Source organism: Calonectris borealis, chromosome Z (assembly GCF_964195595.1).
Source record: "Calonectris borealis chromosome Z, bCalBor7.hap1.2, whole genome shotgun sequence".
Taxonomy (NCBI): domain Eukaryota; kingdom Metazoa; phylum Chordata; class Aves; order Procellariiformes; family Procellariidae; genus Calonectris; species Calonectris borealis.
Genome location: NC_134352.1, coordinates 32,970,145 through 32,994,363, shown reverse-complemented (window position 1 = coordinate 32,994,363; position 24,219 = coordinate 32,970,145). Strand labels below are relative to the sequence as shown.

Here is a 24,219-nt window from a genome sequence, read left to right as displayed (position 1 = left end):
AGGAACATAGACTGCAGTTCCCAATGGATGCTGGATTACTCTTAATAGTTTGGGCATCTCCTAGTAGTTCCCATAGTTGTTTTCTTTCTTCTGCGTATGGGTCATTTCCCGCAGTTTTTTAGTTGGCATTCTGCTTATTCCTTCTTTGAGACAATAAACTTTTTTGACAGATAAACCCAGTTTTGATCCTTTCTCCAGGATTCTCCAGGTCTCCTCCCAGTTTATCAGTATCCTGCATGCTAGTTATACTTCTGGTTTTCATACCAATACTCTGGTATTTTTGTCCAAGGTAGCTTGTATTTGATTTTCAATGTAGATATGAGACTCAGTACTTACATATCTAACACGTCACCTTTATTTATTGATTTTATTAGTCTGTCCAACAGCAGTCTGATAGAACTTTTTTCCCCTTTGAAGACTCACCTTGCAACCTGGTTGAATTTTTTTCTTTAGTGTGAAATCTGCCGAGATCCCTGTGTTCCTAAGCGGACGTTTTTTGGCCTTTTGACATGCCTCGGTTCATGGCAAACTCTGGGACCTAGGAGAGCTAGGGCTGTCAGAAGGTGGTACTTCATATTTTCTGCCATGTGTATGCCCAGGATAAGGAAAGACGAATGCCACTGGTTGTTGTCCTAGAAGAGCAAATGCATCAAATGCATCTGGTGAGCAAGCAAACACGTTGCTGGAGCCCATTTGCCTGCACATGGGCTACTGCATCTGTCAGTTGTTGAGCCAATAGTAAGCACAATATGCTGGCACTGATATGTTAAATCCAGGTGAAGATGAAGTGGCACAATCCGCAGGGGTAAATTTCTGAAACCGGTGGCATTTTGGCAGCTGAAGATTTGCCCCTTTATCACACAGCCTAGTAACTTCAAAAATGTTAAGCCACACTGATGACCTTGGTGTTCCCTGCAGAAGGTGGCATCACTTTATTAAGGCTCTGGAAATACAGCGCGTGAGTTTGCCTTTGCTCTGGCTAACGAGGTGCTTGCAACACCAGTTTAGTGAGAGTTTGTAAAACTGCTTCTAGTTCCTAAATAAACTGTTGTTTTAGGGAAAAAAGGGCTGCTGACTTTTCGCCTCTTCAGTTCCCAGCCTCCTCTGAAAATAAAACAAACAAAACAAAAATCCAGGAGCTGACAGAGACAGAAAAGAAAACGACAAAAAAAAAAAAGAGAGAAAAAGTGGAGCAGCTGATCAGTTTGCTGCACAAAGCGCCTCAGTATAAAGCTGTCAGCAGCTCAGCTTCTAAGCTGGCATCTATTGGCATATCTCCATTAAAGTCAAAGCCATTTAGGTCAGGAAGCCTTCATTCACTGAAACCGAGGCGTCTCTGCCAGCTCCGAGTCTGTCCCGAAGTGCAGCCTGCCGTCTCATCCATTAGCCACAGCTGGCTGCCAGTCAAACCCCCCTCCACGTTATTGCTGGTTAACCGTCTTCCTCCTCCGTCCGTCTGTTGGGATAGAGAGAGGCAGAGCCTCGCGGCTGGCAGGGCGGCGTAGGGGCATGTATAACTTCGGATGGGATGCGAGAGCACCAGTGGAGAAGAACAGGGCACGTAGCGTGCAGACTCCTTGCTAGCACAGCTGGGTGAGCTGTGGGTTGGTTGGTGGTTGTTCTTCCTTTATTGCGGAAGTCTGTCTTTTATTATTATTAACTATCCTTTTTGAGGACAGGCAGTTCATTTGGCTGCATGGTTGCAACGTAAAGCTCCTGTGCAATACTACTGCCAGCGCTGAAACGCTCCATCCGCATGGATGCAGGGGAGCCTTAACCAAAAGGCGTAAACACCCGTATTTCTATGCATCTGGTTTGCTCCCTGCCAGGGAGGAGCAGCTGGACCAGCCGCCCCGTTAATACACACTCCCTGGGCCAGTCTCCAAACAGTTAAACTGAGCCCGAGCGGTGGGGAAAGTACTCCACTGGCTTCCCAGTTTTGCTCCTGTCCTGGAGGACCCTGCAGAAGCCTCGTGGGGAAAAGTCACGCTGGCGCTGAGTGTGGGGACGGCTCTTGGCACCCGCAGCACGCTGGGGGCGGCTGGGCTCAGGGGAGAGAGCCTGAGGGCTCCCGAAACACTCAGGGGCTGAGTGTTTTCTGAGCAAGGTTATGGGTGTGCGGTGCATTCTTTAGGTCTGGTTTTTGCTCATGTCTGGGGGCAGGTGGGCCAGATCCTGAGCGTGGGACTATCCTGATGTATCCAAGAGATAGGTCTACATGTCAACGCATCTGTCAGAAATATCCATTGCGGAGGGAGCCCTTGGACACCCTCTGTGGTGAGGGCCAGGTTTTCACTTTCTAGACATGGGGGCATTAATGTGGTGAGAGTCCCTTTGCAATTGCTAACCCCCGCCACGGCGATGTAAGGAGCCTGAGGCTGAAAGGGAATCAAACCTGGAGTATTTTTAGCAAAACATTTGTACTTCGTGTGGCAATGGGCCAGTGTGTAATAAAGGACACGCTGTCTTTCGGAAGGGCTGCAATCCTGTCCCTGTGTGTGGCGGGACTTCTTGTCCTAACGCTGTGATCCTGTAACGTTAGTGTTTGCATTTGCTGTAATGCAAGCCTACCAGAAATGGCATTTTCTGAACGCTTTAGCTGTAGCTCCCTTCTTATGATCAGTGGGAATTCTTTTAACCAAAGAAGAAGGCAGATGATTGCAGGGAGCAAGAGGTTATTTTTAAGCAGCAGCATGCGTTTCAGCCCCTGAAATTGACTTTGCATATGCATTTTATTGATAACCAGTAGGAGATTACAGGGCTTGTTTATTTATTTTTTGCTTTGCTCCTCTCTGTGTGATGTGACCAGGCTGAGGTACTTTTTAATGGATCCTCGGTGGGTACTCTGGGTTGTAGAAACCATCCTCCCTTCATGCGTCCTGGCTGATGCTGCGCTCGTGAGACACCCACTGAATCGAGTTGCAGCAAAGTGCAGCTGTGTCAGTCCTCAAAGAGGGATCTACTTCAAAGCATGTGTTTGAAGAGAATCCATACGTAGGACTTCAAAGCTGATTAAACCGTTCGGAGTAAAATAGCACAGTGAGTCATCTGCGAGGAAAGGGCATTATTTTTATTTTTATTATTTTTCTCCCCTTCCTACAGTTGTATCTTGGAAGAGCTCTGGAGCAGGAGGTAACTGGCAAGGTAAATCGTTGCTTGACATGGTTTTGTGCTCGCTGTCTCCTGGCCCCGAAGAAGCTGGTTCAGAGCTGCAGCAAAGCTGCAGCAGAGCCGTTCCCAGCTTCTGTGTGGTCGGTCATTTGTAGCAGGAACTGACTCATCACGTCCCACTGCTGCCGGGATTTCTTCGCTTTCTCTGGTGGGGCTACTCCTTTCAGAGCCAGGCTGTTCAAGCACGGCTTTTCAGCTCCCTTGAAACAAAATTCAGCCTGTGCCGCTGATCGTTTCTGGTCGGCTCTGAAATGTGGAAGGGTATCGCTGGCTGAGCATCCACATCTCTCTGAAGGGTTGTAGGGCAGGTATTCGCTCCCTCAGGGCAGGACTTTTCGCAGAAGGAAGTCTGCTCCCCCCCCGCCCGCAGTCCAGGCTGGTGTCAGAGGCATCCGAGTGCTTGTGCCTTTCTGATGTCCCTGCTACGCTGCGAGGTGAGAGCCGCTGCTGAGGGGCTGTTGAATTAGAAATAGAGTGCGCTTTTCACAGCCAGAGTTGGTGGTTGTGTTTGAGGGGATAGGTGTCTTCTGTTTCGGAACCAGGAGGAGAAGAAGGCTCGGAGTGAAGGCATTTAAAACAACAGGGGCAGCACAGTGTGCAGAGGGTGATTATCAGCCCCAGCATGGCTCCCTGGCAGATGCTGTACCCCTGCTGAAAACAACATTTGTTCTGGCCCTAGCTTCAGCGCGCCAGAACGCCTCTCCACCCTTCCTTATTTTTAATCATTGCTGCGTTTTGCTCTGATGGACTTTGCTGGCAAATGCCTGACTTAGCCTGCTTTGAAGTAAAGCTGATGTTAAAGGCGCGCAGATTTATTTGAGAGAAAAAGTTGGTTTTCCTCCTGTTTCCTCCTCCTCTCTTTCCGAAAAGACCTGGGAAGGTCCCAGCCCTGTCTCATCCAAGCTCCCCCTGAAATTGGTGTGTCCAGCGCACTCCCTCCGGACGTGCATGCCGGATGGATTAGTGTTCCTTGGGGAATGCATCCGTGTGTCACAGAGAGAGACCGTGTGTCACAGAGCATACACCATGTTTCCGTCCGGCAAGAGCTGCAGGCAGTGGCAAGCGGGGATCGCTGACATGGCTGGGCTGAGGACAGCACTTGGGCTGAGTTGTCACACCCTGGCACTCAATGTCAACTCTGAACATCTTCTCCTTGTTAGCAGCTGGGGCAGTTGCTCCATGCTGGATCTGAGCTCTTCTTCCATAAAGAAAAATGCTAACATCCTTTTCTTCCTTGGGATAAAACAGATAATTTTTTCCCCATGGATTTGCTAAAAAATGAAGAGCATCCCAAGATTTAAGGCACCTGAAACTGCAGGTACTCATGCCGAGGTCTCCAGTTGCAGCCTAGTAGACTTGAAGAGTGGAACTGAGAAATGAGGTGCCTGTATCCTTACCATTATGTTACTGGCCTTGCTCTCGAAGTTGCAGCCATTCCCCAACCATATGTTGCTGCGGAGGGTTTCAATTTTGGTGAAACCCAGGATGGGGGTGGGGCGGGGAATAAGTGAATCTAGAATATTCTTAAACAGATCAAGTGTGCTAAGTGCTGAGCACGACACGATTGAGATAGCTTGGCATTGGGAGCTAAATCACTATAGACCCGGCTGATAATGGAATAAGTGAAGAAAAAGGTATAAAATGTTTGACACTCTGCCTAGCTGTTACGGTGTGTTATGGGAAACCAGCTTTACAGATGTTACAGTCTGCCCGTGTTTCATCCGTGAGTGTGGAGGGGCGGCCGCTGCTGTTAGAAGGTATTGAATTTACCATAGCAGCTGGTTATCAAATTGCTGTAATTTCTGCTGGATGTGGTGGTCACAGCCTCTGTGCCTTCACTGTGGACCTGGGGATGCTTTGGCAGAAGGAGGGAGGATGTGTCAGGAGTGCATTGCTGGGGACAGAAATGAGAAGGTCTAAGGACCTGGTTTCTGGCCACAGCTCATGCACTGTGAGACCAAAGAGGTCTGTTTTTTTGGAGCTTCTGTGTTTTCTGATAGCAGAGATTAATGTAAGAGTCTCTGGATGAAAATTAGCAACCTTTGCTGTACGGGCAATTATCAGTAGTATCATTGCAGTCCCTTTTGGCCTTGAATCCAGGATTAGGGGGCATATAATCTATTACATTTTCAGCCTACTCTTGTCAGTGCAGGTTTCTCATTTTGATGTGATAAAGAGTAATGCTGCTTGAGAAATCCATGTCCAGTCTTGCTCTGCATCACAAAGCCCTTTCTTGGCTCTGTTTAGCTGGTAATGCTGCTGTGGACTCTTTATGTGTATAAACTATAGATTGCAGAAGACAGACCTATTTGCAGCCTTGATCACTCCTAATCCTTGATTAGAGTCCATTATAAGCACTTTACAGAGGGAGGCAAGTATTACTGTCTATGTTCAGCAGCTGGGGAAACTGAGGCGCGGAAGGAAAATGGTGCACCCAGGGAGACTTGGAGGTGAGAAGAGATGTCAACCTTTCCCCTGAGTAACACCCCCTGGACGGTGCTAAAATGACCTGTCCAGAAGGCAGCTTGCAGTAGTTATGCACAAGGCATCTGTATTTCCTAAGCCTTTAGTGACGTGGGCACTGAGTCTTCTCACCGCCTAAAAAACATGAGAACTGAAGTCTCACCTTAATGTTAATGATCTGGCATTTTCCCTGAACAAGAGGCTTATGTTACAGACAATCTATATTGTTGATTTGATTGCCTTCTTGTACTTATTAAGTAATAAGCTAATTAACTATCGGAGTAACTGAAGGAAGCATCCCTTATTCTTTGACGGGGACCCCCTGTCAGGATGAAGTTTTAAATCAGGTTTCTTATGCAGCCCCGTCGGCTAGTTTTGGCGAGCAGGGGAAAGAGCATGCTCTCCTTCTCGCTGGGTGTTCCTCCTTCACATCCCAGCCGCTGCTCCAAGAGGCAAAACAGAAGCTGGGAGCTGCCGTACTGTTTATTTCACTAAGTGGCAGATGCTGGCACTTCCTTTCTTTCTAAACTTACGGTGGTTTGTGGTAACATTGACTCTCGTAGTGCACTGGTTCCTAGCAGGGTGCAGATGTTTCTTGTCAGCTTTGGCCATCTTTCAGGGCTATAAATATTGCCTTTAATAAAGAGCAGTGGTGAAACAGGGCTGTGATTTATGAGCGAGGCTCTGCAAGTTGGCATGGCTTTCGAAGCAGCGTTTGTACGTGGAAGGCTCCGTAGATGTGTTAGCTCACCTGCTTATCCTTTGCTCTTGTCAATTGTTAGAGCTGGGAGTTTGAAACCCGTCGTGCCTGACTTGAATGGACAAGGCGTTGCTTGGGGTCTGTGTCAGAGGATTCTGGAATTTGCTTTCTTCACAAGTTTGGAGTAGACCAAATTTAGAGCATTTCGGACATTGGCTAGTGCGTTTGGAAAGGGCTGAGGATGCATTTCCCACAACAACGGTATCAGGAGGGGCTTTTTTGTTTTCTACCCTAGCTGGTGGTCAGTGATGTTAATGCTGTCAGAACTGTATTTACAGTATTAATTCCCTACTAGAGCACTGAGACTGTGCCCCTTTTGTTATAGCACCTTATTATTCACACTGAAATAAATGCAAAATCAAATCCCCAGTCCTTGTAGGAAGAGGTTAGATGTCTGTTTTCCCCAGATACTTGATAAAAAAAGCTGTACCCACAGTGTGGATGTGTGATGCTTTTCATGTTCTAGCAGCATTAGGAGGATGGAAACTGAGGTTAAATGGGCAAGTCTCCTTGTAGGAGCACCGCACACCTCCTCCTGTTAAACCATGCGTGGGAAGAGAGGTAGGGCACAGGTGATGATTTGTGTGGAAGGAGGCATGCAGAATAGCAAAGATTTTTATTTTAAGCTCACGTTATAGGCAGATCTCATTTTTAAAGGGTTAATAAGTGGCTAGCAGACATTTGAGTAAATGGCTAGGTAATGGTTACTGGAGCCCAGTGATCGGTTGTTCTAACCGTGGTTTGTCAAGCCCGAAGATTACGGTGGTGTATGAAACTGTGGTATGTTGAAGTGTTGTGTTTAAAATCATCGTTAACTCATTCCACTCATATCTGCCCTGCGCATGACCCCTGCTGATCGTTCATTAGCCCTGTGTAAACGAGGATTTAATGGAAAGAATTTCTGTATAGTTTTTTTTTTAAATAGAAATGCTGTCACACACACACACATGCACACAGAGCTGAGATTTTGCAAGAATTTTCATGCCAGTGTCAGAAAAAGCTTTTCCAAAGTTAAAAGCCTGCCTGTGTGCAGGGGTGTGTATGTGGGGGTGCGCTTTCTGGTGTGGAGGGCTCTTGCTTCTTTGAGGGGAGAAGCAAAGCAGGCACACAGCTCAGCCGGAGCTTTCCTGCTGTAGTAGAGGTGGGAGGAATCTATAAACGCATGATTTATGTAAAGTGCCCTGGGATTGCCATGCTGAACGTCCTGACTTTGAGCAGCCGGTGAGGGAAGTTATTGCCACCACGAGGGAGCTGGAGGAAAGCAAGCAATTCTCCAGGCTGGCCTGGGTGGCTTGTGTCTCTCTCCTGTTCCCCAAACTGGGTTCCTTGCTCTTGAGTCCTGCTTTTTCTAGCGGTGCCTCCCCGTGGGATGCCCGCTGCTCATGGGCGGCACGGAAGCTGCTGAGACTTCTGCGGATGTTATTTTAGATTTGGGGAGTTGTATTGTTTCCAGGACAACTGGAGAAGAATGAGGAAGGGACTTGTGCCGAGTCAGCTTAGAGCTACTGAACACCCTGTCTTGCTCGCTGCATTTTGCCGTGGAAAATGGCTAATGGCCTACTTTTACAGGGACCCTTTCAAGCCAAGCAAGCGATTGGGTTAAAAAGTAGTAGTGCAAGAAGCAAATGAGGAGCCAGTGTTGTCAGGTGCAGTTGTAGGCTGATAATAGCAAACAGCTCTCTGTGAAGTGAGCACAAGTTGAGGACACTCAGCACACTCAGAAGGTGAGTGCATTGCAGAATGTGTTTCTGGGCTGGAAAGCCCATATTTGGGTCTCCGTGTTTAACTCTCTTAACCTCTGATGACTGCTAAATAAATGTCCCTGTTCTACTCAGCTCCTTCAATTAAGTGGAATTTGCTATATTGTATAATCTTCCCTCTCTACCACTAATTGCCTTCTATTCTAAGAGGAATTAAATCCTTCTTGAAACTGTAGTGTCATCTTATTTTTCTTCTTTCCATATTCTTTCTGTCTCATAGCAATGCTGAACTGCAGAATATGGTGTTAGGCTCCAGTGCTGCCATGGGAAGCAATGAACTTCAGGAGAAAGATGCCCCCGGAGCCCTTGGCCACGATCTCAGCAATGGCAGCGGCAGCAATTTGGAAGCAGCCAGGCGCCTGGCTAAGCGCCTCTACCATCTGGACAGATTCAAACGCTCTGACGTGGCAAAGCATTTGGGTAAAAAGTATGTGCTGATATAAGGCCTTTGGCCACGTTGTTCTTCTTGCTGGTTCTGGAGGGGTTCACTCTTGAATGATAACCTTTACTTATTTATTTGTTTAAAGCAACGAATTCAGCAAGCTTGTGGCCGAAGAATACCTTAAGTTTTTTGACTTCACAGGCATGACGCTGGACTACTCGCTCAGGTACATGCCCGTTTGCAGACCTTATGTTCTTGTTTTAGTAACAGTGCTGTTTGCTGTGTTGTCCTGATTGAAGCGGTTGACCTGGGGGGGCGTAAGAGGGTGAAGAGAGGGATGCGATGCGTTTTGGGGATGGAGCGTTTCTCTTCCGTTTGGCATGGCGTGCTGCCGTACTCCAGAGTGCTGTTGAAGTGGTGGCATTTCCTGGAGAGGGATCTTTGGGTGGACCTGCTTAGACATGGTCCTTGATGCAGAGGAAATGGAGAAAAAATAACCAGTCCCTCGGTAAACAGGGGACTTGTAGTCTGCCAGGGGAATGAAGGTATTGCTCACAGCTGAGCCACACAGACTTTTTGGCTGATGCCTTTTGGAGCTTGCTCTGCCTGGCTGCAGCGCACAAAGCCAGGGCCAGAGTTTGATGTGGCTCGGCAGCCCCCCTCGCCGCATCCCTCTGAAGCACCCAAAAATGTGCAGAACAGCAAAAACTTCCACATGGAAAATGCTGTTGAGAGTTTGGTAGCTGCCAGCGTGGGTGTTTGAAAACCCAGCCCTTCAATTTTCTTTCCTTTTTATGCTGGAATTAGGCCTCAACAATGTTTGTTTTCAGTATTTTTTTCCTTAGGAGGCAAAACACTGAGTTTGTGTAGCAGTGGCCTGTTAGCACGGTTGCTGGTGTTCTGGTATTTAAAGTGAGTTTAAATCATCTGGCTGAGATTACTCAAGTGTGTTATTGTTTTTTTCTAATGATACAAAACCAGGAGGTCCGCAGGCACTTGCCAGTCCCCTTGCAAATGCGTTTCCAGGGGGCTGACTCCAGGAGACCGTGGCAGACCCCGAGGAAAGCCCGGAGTTCTGCCTGCTGAAGGCGGCGGAATGGAAATGCACCTGCGGAAGAGTGAACTGTCTGCTCCCGCAGCAGGGGATCAGAGCCGAGCCGGAGCACCCGCTCAGCACAGGGCGGGAGCAGCCGGGGCAGTGGGAGGTCTGCTGCTTGTTCCAGGTTTTAGCAGCCCTGAAGCGCGATGCTAAATATACCCGTCTTTTAAATTGTGAAATCCAACACCTAATTGCTTTGTGGCACATATTTAGGAGGTCTCTGCTCCCGGTAGATCTCCTGTTAATATTAATAGTCATGACCTTCTCTAAAATATGCCCTGGCTCGTGTGGGACTTAGACACGCCAGGGTTTTGCTGAGGTTTCAGGAGTAGCTGCAGCGACTGCCAGCTGCATGCCCTGAGTGCGCAGCAGAGGCTGGGGACAGAGCATCGTCCCGAAGCCTGGGGGAGCCTAGGCGTGCTGCCTCATGCTTGCAAAGAGCGAGAGGTAACCGCCCTGTTGCTGCTGGCTCGCTGACAAGCTGTGGTTTGTTAAGCATTTTGGAGCCTTTGGCGGCAGCCCAGACCCACGCTACCCCCAGGCTGTGGAGGCCGTTGTGTAGTGCGTATCACCATCCGTGTCAAGTCCGGGACATGGGAAGGGTTCTTCCTTTATCGTCCTGCTCTGCTTCCACACCCTGGACCCACGTGGCCCATGCATCTCCTGAGTGCATCTCTTGCATCCTCCACAGGACCACAGGAGGGGAGGAGGTGGGACCGCTGCTCCAGCCCCTCTCAGAGTCCATCCTGGTCCTCCTGGTGGGCAGAAACTCGCCCCCGTGGCCCTCGGCCACAGCATGATGCTCTGAGAGCAAGGAACCTGCCTTGTTTATTTACCAAGTGTTGTTTCATCAGTTGCCTCTCCAAAGCAGCTTCCACGGGGATAAAGGTGCTGAAGAGGAGGAGAGGGTGTAGGTCGGTGGTGCCTGGCGTGGGCAGGGGGTGTCGCTGGAAAGAGCCTGAGCTGGAGGAGGAGGAAAGATGGCTAGTTGTCAAAATGTCCTATGGGGGCATGAGGTAGGAAGGGGAGAGAAACCCTGCGAATATTCAGTTGTATCTATTTGTGAATTGGGTTATTTGCAATACGTTACATGTGAAATTAAGTTATTACCAGGCAGATCACACTCTGTATGGGTGGGAGATTGTTGCAAGTACTCAACTCGTCTCTGACCTTACATCAAAGAGAAAAAATTAATGTTTATTCGTCCAGGCTAGATCGACATGAATCTTCCAGCAACATATTCCACGCCTCTCAGATCTGGTTTTAGTTTCAGTCTCATGGGATATTTAAAAATTGTCTATTAGGCACTCATTTTGTATGCCGTCTTGCTTCGGACCCAGAAGGTTTGCGTTTTCAGGCTTTTCTTAGAAGCATCCTGACAAATGAGCGTAGGCTGATACCACTGAGGTCATCTCTTGGCTCCAGGATGTGGGGATTTTGGGAAGTGCAGAAGTTCTTCTTTGGCTGCGAGGCAAGTTTTTCTAGCAGGAAGAATAGTGGAGTGGTTAAGTGTCGGATGAAGAGTGGAAGATGTGTGTGTGTCCCACCTCTTTGCACAGGCTTGCTGGCTGTGTCTAACGAGTGTGCCTAGGTGTGCACCAGCCCTGTGCCCTGGACTGTCATGAGCAGGAACCCAGGAGGGCCAGGTTGCTCCTCCCGCTGTTGAAGCTCAGTGGGAGGTGTTGCGACTCTTCTGCCCTCTTCCCCAGATGTTTTCTGCAGGTCAGGTAGTCACACTGCCCTCTGCAAGGTGACTGATGTGGTCCTGGCCGCTCTGATAGGTGACCCTCCAGAAGGAGGACCGCACATTTGGTGTGGGCTCCGAGTCTGCAGTGCGCCTGCTTGACTTCACCATCTGGAGTCACTCCTCTGATTTGGATGGGAGTACTAATGAGTGTAAAAGGTGCCGGGGTGACAGACAGACAGAACAGGACAGAGAACACCCTGAATGTCTGTCATGCATAAACACCACCCGCTCCAGTTCCTTCCCCAAAGAAAAGAAAAATATTAAAAATAAAATAGCGCTTTCAAATGGTGTAATTGCTTATTAGTGTTTATATTCCGTGGCTGACACCAGTGGTAATTTAACTCCTGCTTCATTTACTATAACTTTGGGATTAACAGCACACGGGATAATAGTCCGTTTTCCTAGAAAGGCTTGTTGGAACCAAATGGCTGGCGTGCACTTATGTACTTCTTGCAGTGAAGCGTGCTTTGCTCTGTGCATTGTGCGAGGCAGAAAGAGATTTATGACTTTAATTTCACCTTTTCTGTTCTTCTTTTAGGAGTTTCTTTAAAGCCTTTTCACTTATTGGAGAAACTCAGGAACGAGAGAGAGTTTTAATCCACTTCTCCAGCAGATACTACCAGTGCAACCCAAACACCATTTCTTCTCAAGGTAACTTTGTTTCTGATATGAAGGTCTTTGGTTGTCTTCCTCTTCCTTCGTTCTCACCTTCAATAGCATGTATGGTGCGTGCCTGGGAACTGGAGGTGTGTAATTGCCGTGCCACACTTCAGAGACTGCCTGTGGTGAGCACTGAAACCCTCCATGTTCTCCATGCATAATCATGGTAAGGCAGTGAAATCTGTATTTATCCCCAGTCAGGAGAGGTGTTTAGGCCTCCTCAGTGTAAATCCTCAATTGTAGCATCTCCAGATTTTAATGTCCTCACTTGTGATTTCTGGTCTCGCTGACTTCCAGTGCATGTGGGTACCTGTACTCTAGTTACACGCGTGTGGATGAGAAGAGGTCCCACCTCGGGTGGAAGAGAAGCTGTTTGCTTTCTGTGCTCCATTCAGTGCTTGTGTCACTGCATGCACTGGCAGCAGGCATGCCAGTTCTTGCCAGTTGTGGGGGTGAATTTTGGGTGCTGTATCCAGACCCTGGCATGGTTTCATCTCGACTAGCTAACATCAGTCAGAGTGCTGCCTCCTTGCCAATGTTTTCAGTCATTTTGGAAATGGATGGGGGAAACAAACAAGCACGCGGATCGAACCTGAGAAGGTTGGCATTGGAGAAGAGGACCAACCGTCCGCTGGCAGAGCTGCTGCGTTCAGCCAGCCACGCCGGCAGAGGCACGCGGCCCTGTGATTGCAGCGCGGGCTGATCACAGGCTGAGAAAGGGAGGAGGGCGAGAAAGAAATTAAGCACGGGCTAAGCTGTGCCTTTAGTCTCAAGTGTAAGTGAGAAGGAGCTGCTACACTTGGAGGTACTGCCAGGCTTCCTTACCCCTTGCTTTGCGACCTGCCCCTGTTGCAGTGAGGTGATGTTTGTCCACTTTGCGCCTGTTCAGCTTTGCTGGCGGGCATGCCAGGGAGGGGAATAGGCAGCAGTTAGACAGGATCTGCCCCCATGCTATCTCTGTCCTCTTCCTAATGCCTTTCTTGTTTTGAGGCACTGCAGGCAGTCAGGTAGAATGTCCACACTGAAATGATGACTTGCATGTCGACGTGGCAGACTTACATTAGCCCAGGGTGCAGGAGGGACATTGCCACTTCTGAGCCCGAGTAAGCATTTAGATTAAAGTGAGTCCTGCAGGCTTTGCCCAGGATTCTACATAATTTTGATGCTGTATTTCTACTGTCAGTAGTCGAGTGCTACAGTGCAGAAATATGGTGGTTGTTCCTTTCAGTGGAAATCCAGGGTTACGTTTGCCTTTCTCTTTTCCCCGTTCCCTTTTCCATCCTCTGGATGCATTTGCGGTTTGGAAATGAGAGGGCAGGCTACTCTAGAGAAATGCATGGACCTGAACTGGAGCAGCATGGCCCCAGATTCAAGCTGCTTCAGACTTACTACTGCTAGTGATAATAGTTCTTCTCTCATTTCATGCTCTGCTACAGTTTGGCCACATTGCTTGGGTGCTAGGGCCTGTACAAACGTCGTGAGAAAACATGGTCCTTGCCTTGGGGAACATCTTTTTGTAATGGCTTCATCTTTCACAGGTTTAAGCCTGTGATAGCCACAGAGTGTGATACATATCTATCCTCATCCCCCATTCCTCTTCCTTCACAGCACAGGAGGACCTGTGCATGGTCATTATCTGGACTCAGCTATGATAATTTTGACATACATTTGCCTGCAGTGTGTGCCTGTCTCATAAATGACTCTGTGTCTTTATGACACCCGTGTGAGAGAAGGGAAGGTGGCACCATGTGTTTATGAACAAGAGAATGGAGAAAATATTTTTCCTAATGTGTTCCTAACATTTGCAAACTGACTAGAGGCATTTGGATTTTCAGAGGTGATAAATGGCACCATGGGCACTGTCAACTTTGTCTGAATTTGTGCACAGCCAATACATTTTGGATTTTGAAAGGGGTGCCTGGAAAATGAGGAATATAAAATCGGGGTCAACTTTTGCAAATGGCAGAGTCTACACTGACTTTCCCAAGTCTGCCACAGTGATTCCAGGGGTGGAGCTAGGGATACAATCGGTCTCTTCTGGCTCATTGTTGAGGACCTTTGCTACAAGACCACTTTAGAAATTGCTGGAGCACTCTCTACCAAACATGGAGCCAAGGCAGCCTAAATAGCTGACTGAAGTTCTCCAAAATTCAGGCTAATTGAGCCCGGAATGAGGAGGGGGCCAGAGGGGAGTAGAACAAAATGGGAGTAAAACAGATGAGGAGTAAAACAAAATTCTGCACACAAGAATGGGTGTATTTTACTCTTCCCTTTCTGCCCTGAAATAAATGAAGAAGAGGGAGTTGATTCAGGCTGTGGTATTGGTATTAGCAAGCAAAGGGTGACAGCATGGTTTCCTGTTTAGTTTGCCTCATCCATGGGTGCTGAAGATAGTTTTGACAGTCATTAAAAGATGAAAGAAAGGCTGTTCTGGCTTGGCAGCTGCGGGATGACCTCACTGTTCATTTATTTAATTATGTGTATTTCTTGATAAAACAGATTCTTATTAAGGGAACAGACTCAATTAGGCTATGAGGCTCAGTTTCAGCTGTTCTTAAAGGTCCGGTTGTGGGTTTGCATGTGACTCTGGTTATGTCTCTTTCTACAGATGGAGTTCACTGTCTCACGTGTGCCATGATGCTGCTGAACACAGACCTGCATGGCCACGTGAGTATGCACAGCTTTGTGTAGACTCCTCCTGTTGGCACTGTGCTTGAAGGGGGTGGTCTTCTGGCAGCAGAGTCCCCTGGCTGGTGGCCTGCTCCTAAAGCATCCCTGCAGACAGCAAACAGTGAGAAGGCTGCACTCCCAGGCTGTCGTCCTGGGCAGGGCTTTCCAGCATGCCCAGGTCAGTCATGTGTAAGCCTGGCATTGTGCCTGGTTTTGCCATAATGTGTGAGGATGCCCCTCACACATTATGGCCTGCTCCTCTGGCCCCTGTCTTTCTGGTGTGCTTCCCTGATTACAGCAGCTGGCCCTGGCTGGGAAGCTGTGGTTGGGATTGGCTTCCCCTTTCCAGTAAGTAAAAACATTCGGGAAGGCAGAAGAAAGAAGCGGGGTGAAGAGGTGCTGGGAAGGTCACAAGGGGAAGGTGATGTTTGCAGGCATCCAGTTGCAGGGGGGAGATCCGGTGGAACCAGAGTTCTGCTTAGCCAGGGTTATGACAGGTGTGCCCAGAGCCAAGGGAGTGGAGGGGAACGTGGGCATCCTGAGTGGGAGCACTGTGTTCCCCCACTGCACACCTCTCCCCACTTGCCCAGGGGAAATAGTATTCCAGTTTTGAGTCCCCTTAGTCACACTGGTATGGGGTGCCAGCAGCCCTAGGACATGTATTTCAGCACCCATGGTGCAATACGCCTGCTATGTGTGATACTCCCATGCTGATGGGAGGCTTCCTCCGTCCTGGCGTCAGGATGGAGAGGGAAAAACACAGGGAGCATGGCATGATAGCATGCAGGAGAGGTGACTTCAGCTAGGTGACTTTGGGGCTTCTCTCTGGCTGAGACCCTCCACTGCGCTGCCAAGGGCTGTTCCAGGAGATGGAGGCACGCTGGGTCTGTCTCCGAGCACTGCTCGGTCCCTGTGGGTGCAGCTCTGCGGTGGGTGCAGGTAATGAAGCCAAGGCTTGTGTGTGCTTCCCTAAGGGTTTTGACGCCCACCTCCCGTTAATTGAATGTGTTTGTCTGAAAATTGTAGAAGCAGGAGGGGGAAGGGAGTTGCAAAGAATTTTCTTCTCTGAAGGCTGAGCCTTCCCTGACTGAGGAGCACGTCAGTCATGCGGGAGGGTGAGCAGAGCTACAGGAACATGCCCCGGTGTGCCTCTTAGCATACACTGCTTCTCCTGAGCACACCTGAGACTGCCTGTGCAGGTATCCTGCTCCCCAGAGCAATGAGCAGTCTGGGGCACCTGCTCCCCAGCCTGCCTGGCCTTGCAGTCCAGGGAGGGAGACTAAATGGTTGTGCATCAGCCTGAGAGCATTTCCCATCGCTCCCCGCGATGCTTTAGTGGGCCCTACTGTCTTCATTAGGTACTGGAGTAAATGATCTGGCTCTGACCCATCATTGCTGCTGATGATTTGCAGCCGAAGCTAAGATGACTCTGACTGTTGCAGTGTGTAACTTTGGAGGCTTATCCTGCTGGCAGTCGTTAATGTGTTGTTACATGTGTGCAGCTGTAATGTTTGCTAGGCTCCTGCATGTGTCTCCTCTCTTTCTCTCTCTGTGCTTTCCTGTAATTTTCATCTTCCTCTTACTGCTTTGCCGTATTTTTCCACCTAGGTGGTAAGTTGGGCTTTTTTGACTTGGAATGCAGCTCCTTGCAGATATACACCAATTGCCTGTTTCCTAATGAAGATAATGCTCTGACCCATCCTTAGCATGATTCTGCTAGAGAGGAAGCAAATGAGTCACAGGGCTTGTCTACACTGAGCTCCATTTGTGGCTGACATACTGATCATAAGTGCGGACTCTTTTATTTCACAATAAGCTCAACTTAGGGCTGTAGTGCAGCTGCTCTGCTTTCAGTTTACACTTTCCCTTAACTCTTGTAGACAAACTCTTACTTATCCCTTTATTTATCCCTGTCTTGCCACGTTTCATTCTCTTTGTAACTAAATCATTTTTGCTAGCTGTGTCTTGGAGATGCCTACTCGCTTCTCTGCAGGGAGGTCATCACCCAGACTGTGATGCTAGAGACTTTGAAGATATCTCTAGACTGCCAGGCACATCTTGTGGAACCTGTGTGGCACTGTGTGGAGATGTTAGCTTTGGTTCTGGAGCAAAACAGCCATTCCTCTGCAATGCCAATTATCTCAGTGGGTGAAATGAGCCACGCTGCTGTTGATTTTGGTCAGCGTGGGGAAGCTGTAAACTGCCACGTGGAGGAAACAAACAGAAGCAGGCTGAAGTCTGTCACAGGGAGGAAGGAAAGCATTTGCAAGTCTAGTAGAACAGCTCCAGCCTGTACCCAAAGACTGCAATTATGAGCTGTATTCTGCGAGCTTAGCAACCAGAGAGCCAGGGTTACAGCCAGACTGTGTTGTCAGAAGCCTTCCTGATGTGGGAAGCACTGCATCATGTGCCCCTCCAGAAGTATCTCCTCTCTTGTGGAAGGCATTGTTCCTGCCTGCTTTCTTTCTGCTGGTCCATGCTGGCCACAGGCTGCGGGATCTTCCATGTGGCTAGATGAGGCTGATGGTCAAGGTTTACTGGTTTTACATTTCTCCCTGATCATACATTATGGAAGGGAAGTAGAGAATGTGGAGTCCAAGCTCTTGTGTAACTGTAACATTGAATGACCTGCATTACCGACTGGTGCTCTTCTTTGGGCTTCACTCCTGTGTTAATTTGGGCTCTTGCTCTGAACCCAAGTCACTGTCTGCGTGTAAAGCACTTCCACTGTATTTCTGCAGCCATGGCATACCCTGACCACGGAGAAGTCGCCTTCACCCCCTTCTGACTGGCAGCAGTGGCATCCCCAAAGATACCGCGGTCATCACAGGGCCCTGTTTTCCTTCTGCCTTTACCATGTCTCACAGCTCATCCCAGGCTGCTTGCCTTCCCTCAGATCTCTCTGGGCTCCTTTTTCACCAACTCAGTGTTGTCATTGCTGCCCGCTCACAAGGCTCCCTGGATGCCAAGCATGGGACTTCTAGCGCCCAGGGGACCGAGTACAGACACCTCTGAGGGGCGATGAAGACTGGGATCCAAGAGCAGTTTAGGGCAGCCTCAAGTCTGCCAATGGAGCAGTTCAGGTCCTACATGAACATAGCCGTTCCTTTCCTGTTTGTGGCTCAGTTGGGCAACTTTCAGTCTGAGAATTAGACAGAAAGAAAGAAAAGAGAGCAATCCTATGAAAATGTCAAGGCAGCCTCAGCCTGTGAATCAGAAAAGGTAACGGCTGCTCCTGGGCATCTTACTCCAACTTGGGGCAGTTGCTACTGGAAGGGAGCATTGGAAGTCGTAAGAGAAAGGTCTGGAAAGGGCCTCCATCGGCTGTTTCCTTATGCCCCACAGCAGGATCAAGTAGAGCTTTTCCATCAGAGGCTGATAGACCCTCTGGAGACATGGGGGTGTAAGGCACCATGCAGATACCAGGGAGCTTCATCATCACCCTCTTCGTTACCCTCCAGTGTTTAGCTGTTCTTCTTTCCGTATGGTTGTACAGGACTTGGGGTCCAAATGTACCTTACATTTTCTAACTATATTCACACAAGGATGTTCGTTCTGAGCAATCTTGGGAATGCCTTCTTAGTGCTGCCTGCCTTGGGCTTAAGTGAGAGCAGGGAGATGTAATTAATCTGATGTTGCTTATTTACGTCATTTTGGAAAGCAGCATGAATATGATGCTGTGTTTCTCTGCCATCCCTTCCAGAACATTGGGAAAAAGATGACCTGCCAAGAGTTCATTGCTAACCTCCAGGGGATGAACGATGGCAAAGACTTCCCGAAAGGGCTGTTGAAGGTAAGGAATGAACTGCAGAACATGGGTTTCATTTTTAGTGAGATGATTCAAAACAGAACACTCTGCTTGCATTTTCTGAACCTTAATTGTCAAACAGGACAAGTGACGGGCATGTTTCTCCTCCCAGAATATACATAATGTGTACAGTGTTTATTCTGTTGTTTTCCCTCTTGCCTTCACTTGATTGTGATCGAGACTCTCTGCAGCATGGACAGGCGAGACTGAACTCCAGTGGGGCCAGCTCCAGAGCCGTGTGTCTTGTAAGCTCATGCGGTCACGCCATCCCAGAGTGCTGTCTCCTGATTAAAGCGGCCAGAAGCAGCCAGTTGGTTCTGACTATTGAATACGTAAGAGCTAATCCTGAGCTCGGCATATCTGGGAGGCGTGTGTGTTTTTTCATCAAAGGTGCTTTAGTGTTTTCACATTAGAGCAGGAGATGTAATTTCAGATTAGAATGTGTTGTCTGGCACAGGCTGCTTTGCTTCAGGTTTTGTTCATTAAATTTGTGCCAGGAGTTAAATCTGAAGAACAGGGAAAGAGGCTGAGCAGGATGAATCTTGTTTCATTGTCAATAATAATGAGAATGTTTCATTTCTCTTTTGTCTGATTGCTGGCATGAAACAGCAGTCTGTTTGAATGATGAGAGGAGTAAATACACTAGAGTTCATAATTTATTTCTGGTAATGGAAATAAAAATGAGAGGTCGCTGCATCTGAGAGCTGACCCAAAGCCTGCCAAAGTAAATCAAAAGAATTGCCATCTCTTCTGTGGGTTTTGTCAGGCCCATTGTGAAATGCAGATGTACCTGCATAGTTACAAGTGGCAGACTTGTTTTTTAGTATTGGTAGTTTCTTCAGTTTCTTCAGCCTTTTCGGGGAGCTTTTTGTTGAGCCCTCCTGCCTCAGTTCTTACTAAGGATTTAGGAATATAAACTCAACCCCCTTGCCTTTAGATTTAATGTCTTTATTTTTTAAATCTGGATACAGAGTATTCATCTGTCAGCAGCAACACTTACTTAAATTTTTTTTTTTACCCCGAAGGAATCTGATTTCTCACTCTGCCATAGAGAGATGTGTTGAGATTAATTTGCAGGCTAATTACAGCCCTTATTGAATAAATAGGTCTCAGACTGTGTTTAAATAACCTTCTGAGTTTACTGACAAGAGACTTCCACTGGTGCTTACCTGCTGTTTATTTTCCTGCTGACAGAATTACGCACTCGGGACTGTACCTTCGTGTTTAGCGCTGACCTGCTAATGCTAGGGCTGCCTGGCTCTTCGCCAGCCCACCCAAAGCAAGGACTGGGGCTTGGGATTTTTTGGATGTAGCAGGATGGAAGAAACCCCGTGTTGGTGTCCCGCCTTTTTTGAGGCTTTCTGCCTGTTCTGCGTGCTGCCCTGATGTCTTGGGAACAGAGGTGGCACCCAGCCTCGGTCTCTCATCGGGCTTCTCTGAAGATTTGCTGATGATCTGCCCCTTACTGTTTTAGTTTATCAGTGGAGGGGAGTGGAGTGAGTGGCAGTAACCGTGCATTTCAGTAGCTACATCACTGTGTCCGCAGCAGTCACCCTGCCACTAGATATGTGATTACAAGGACTTAGCAGAAATTAAATTTGCATTAGTCTCAATAAATTAAATTCACAGAGCCCTCCTACAGCACAGCGCCGAAGTGTGTACGGCTTGCTGGTGCATTAGCAGTGTAACTAATGAGCATCGGTGAGGCTGCGAGCCATCTCCCCGCGTCCCTCCCCAGCCGCCTGGGAGAGGAAGGACCGTTTCCACAGGGTGGCAGTGTGCCCCTGTGGGAGTGAGGCCCTGAGCACCCACTGGTGAACCGTGCAGACCCGTGGGGAAGCTAGTGGGCTTTTCTGCCCCTCTGGTCTTTCTGCGTTCCCTTCGTGGCTCTGCTGCACCCCTGTATGAAACTCTGCAGCTCTGCTGAGCCCTGGAGCAAAGCTGAGCGGTGCTGGAGGGGAAAGAAGAGTGGGGAGATCTTAGCAAGTGCTTACATCTTTGTAGGTAGCATTCACCCAGGGCTTGGGAAGCTCTCTGCAGCATTTTCTGTGGACCCAATTCACAGAGTCAGGGGTGCAAATACTGCTTGGGCTATCCAGGACAGTCAGCAGACAGCCAGAAATCAAACGTTGCCTTCGGTCAATCGCATTACCCTTAGTGCTACTGAGCGCAGAGTGTGGCCCTGAGCGTTTGTTTTGTCTGGATAGGAAAATAGCCCTTCAAGGGGCAGACATCAACATGTGAGGAGGGACACTTCTGTCTTCTGTGTGATCAGCCTCAGAAAACTTCTGAGATCTGATTGCTCCGTTCCACTCCCATTAGGGAGCCATCTCTTTGGTTTATTAAGTTTTGGTAAATGCCACAAGGCCTTCAGGACGTGATTCTTGGTGTGTCACTGATAGTGCTTTGAGAACAGAGATTTTACTCTGGCTAGAGATGGAAATGGGAAATGCTAATATGATCTTACTCACCTTCTGTCTTTCTGTCTGTTCATTAACACTGAAAAGAGTTTCGCTTTTGTACACCCGTCTGCCCAAAGATTCATCTCTTTTTCTTCTTCCTCGTTCCTTTTGTCAGATCTGAGGTTGCTTTTAAAGTTGGGACCCATAAAGGCAAATATGCCAAACTGTGATTAAAAGCATGGTTCTCCCCATGGGATCTGCTTGCAGTATTCATATATTCAGTACTTTGCCAGGCAGGCGGATATATATACGTTCCCTTTTATTCCATCATAGCTCCAGTTCGACCGTCTGTCACACATCCCATTAATCTGCCATCAGCTGCTAGTAAAGACTAGACGTGGAGACAGTAGCCTGATTTCCAGTTATGTACTGTCAGTGCATGCTGACCTTAGAGTGGTAGTTTATACTTAGTGGAGGGTTCCTCTATGCCTTGAAACGGCGCGCAAATTCCTTGTAAATGAGAACCAGCATCCCAAGCTGTGATCCTCTTCTCCGGTGTAAATCAGGAGCATTTATCTCTGTGGGTCTGGCTGGTGTAGAAGGTGAGTCAGGTCTGTTAAATCCAGGCAGATTAAGGTGTTCTTGAAAGTGAAATTTTTCAAAGGCAAGAAAACTTTTTGAAACTCCCGTCCTTTGACTCCGAGCTGTCACACTCCAAGCACACAAATAATTTTATATTGTATCAAGCTGTGATCAGGCAAGGTGATCCTGAATTTCAGCTTTGATCTTATACTTTCCTGTAGCAAAGGTCCCTTTGTCCTGGTGATTTGAAGCCCTGGAAGGAGTACTAAATACCAAGAGTTGTGACTGCCCATGTTCTAGTTAGTGCAGCAGTACTGCTGTGGATGGGCTCAGTGCTTGCTCCTAAGGCTGATGGTGAATCACACTGTTACCACCATTTACAGGTGGGGACAAGTGACAGGTTTACTGGGACTGAGAGGGACAAAGGGACCCATCTGCAGCACTCATCTCCTCAGAGCAGATGTCCCTGACATGCCGGATAAGCTGCCACAGATGCTGCTGGGGATGGTGAGGGAAGCTGGAGGAGAGATGCAGCACCACCATGAAAGAGAGCGAGCTGAACACATCAGAAACAACTTAGTTAAAACAAAGAAGTCCAATCTGTGGGTTATTAGCCTAAGAGAATCATGACCAGATCATTGTCTGTTTATTCCTATAGAAGGGGAGGCCACGGCTAGGGTCTCCCTACTCAGAAGGGAAACAAAATCAGTCTGGGCCAGTATCAGGAACCTCATGACTACAGCGTAGGAGCGGTTTATCTGCAGGCTGGTTCCTTCCTCCTGTGCTTTAATCTGGTGCAGTGATACCATCTTCACTGATGATTCTCTGGGTTTGCATTATGTGACCATAGCCTTCTTCAAAGCTGGGCTTCAAGAGATTGGCTGGAATGAGAAGAGGAGAAGATTGGCTTGGAAAGAGCCTAATTTTGGGCATGCACACTTGCTTCATTTCCTGTAGGCAGTGCAGTCCCCACGAATGAAGTGCTGGTACAGTTCTGGCCACTGTGTCTTCCTCTTTGTGGCAGAGTGTATGAGACTCCGCTTGAGCAAGGTGGCAGTGACGAGGCCTTTCTTATGCAAGGAGAGAAAATGTCTGCCCTGGCCCACAGAGAGCCTGCAAGGAGTCTGAGGAAATGGATGCCTGCTTTTGTTAGGCAGGGTCTTGGAAAGGGTACGCTGTCATTAGGCAGTGTGCTAAGTGCCACCTGCCCGTATTGTCCTGCATAAGTAAATGTCCTCTGCATCTGCAGTGTCCAAGGTACCTCATTCATGGAGTCAAGGGCATCACCCAACCTCTGACGTGGGCTGACTCTGGCAGCTGTGTTGCCCCACGGCATGAACACTGGATGTGAGGGGGTCGTACCTGGCTGTGTGTCTTCTCGTAGGAGGTGGTAGCTCTTTGCTGACCCATCGTGCTGTCAAGCAGCCTTTCCATCATGCTGAGGGACCTGGGATGCTCCACGGGGACTTAGCTAGAGCCATCCAGCAGGGGCTGCTGATGGAGATAAGATGCCAGTCCCGCATAAAAGATCTGCTTTTTCTCAAAGGCTGTTTTTTGCCTAGGCCTTATCTCCTGGAGAAGAACTGTAATGAAGTGACCAAATTAAGTGGGAGTTGCTGGTGCTGAACTCTTCTGAAGAACCAGTCCCCCTTAATTTCCTAAATGATCTGAATTCTTGATCAGGATTGCTGGGATATGCAATTTCCTATAGAAGCTGCAAGGTAGGGTTTATCTCATATTGCTGTCAGTTCCCTGCACTTTAATTAAGGATTTTTTTTTTTTGCCACTGCTCTCTTTTTTTTTTTTTCCCCCTTTAAAAGCCTTCCAAAGCAAACACTTAATTTAAAGAGAATTACTGGCATCTTGCTTCATCCATTCCAATCGTTTCAGGTATTTAGTGGAGAGAAGGGAGTGAGCATCAGGTAGCTAACTTCCCCTGCCCCATTTACGCAGAAGGAATCACACTAACCAGACTGCCGTGTACACCCTAATTGTTCTCATCTGCAGTCTCCACACTTCCTCCATTTCATGGCTGAGGCTCTTCGGCAAGGAATTCCCACCTTCCTGCCACTGCTGAATGGAGGCGGGAGCCTGATGAATTCGGGGAGACGGGAGTGGGTGGCAGCGCGCCAGAAGGGCCCCAGGACAGCGTGGACTGCTGGAACGCCCTGCGGCCGCGGGGCCGAGGGGACCGAGTGTCTCTGCTCCACTAAAGAAGCCAGAGCTCTGCTCAGCAGAAAGAGAGCTTGCCTCCTTGTTTCTCGCCCAAAATGAAGTTTTTCGTGTTAAAAATATTTCTGTTGGGATAATGTTTCTGGGGCAGCCATTTCTTATCTGTTTGAAATGAAAGATCTGTTACTGAAGGCCCCTTTCAGCTGCTAGGAGACAACAGAGTCTAATCTGGCAGTATGAAAGTCAGGGAACGCAGGATAAAACCATTAATCCTTGTCTTAAGCAGTTGTTTGCAAAAGCATACTTTCCTTTCACTCTCTGAAGAGCCACAGAGCCATAGTGACTGAAAGGAATACCCGGCTTGTCTTTGCTCTCCTCCATCCTCAGAGGGGACCTTCCTGCTGCGATAACCTTTGTTCCCTTTGGCTTGCGATTTTTTGGGTGTTGTCATTTGGCCTGTCTAAAAGTAATAACCAGTTAAAGCACACCTGTGCAGAACTGTGAATTAAACCAGGTTATGATGGTGTGTGCTTTGCTTTGGGT

The 24,219-nt window shown here is 48.3% G+C and overlaps 1 protein-coding gene across 1 annotated transcript in view; it reads left to right on the top strand.

Annotated features, from left to right (window-relative positions):
• Window positions 1-24,219, top strand: part of PSD3 (pleckstrin and Sec7 domain containing 3) — a 112,597-nt gene that overhangs the window by 34,125 nt on the left and 54,253 nt on the right. The window contains exons 5-9 of the mRNA XM_075137846.1: window positions 8,375-8,581; window positions 8,682-8,762; window positions 11,921-12,033; window positions 14,651-14,709; window positions 18,416-18,505. Of these exons, the coding sequence (XP_074993947.1) occupies window positions 8,375-8,581; window positions 8,682-8,762; window positions 11,921-12,033; window positions 14,651-14,709; window positions 18,416-18,505 (550 nt within the window). The remainder of the gene's footprint in view (window positions 1-8,374; window positions 8,582-8,681; window positions 8,763-11,920; window positions 12,034-14,650; window positions 14,710-18,415; window positions 18,506-24,219) is intronic.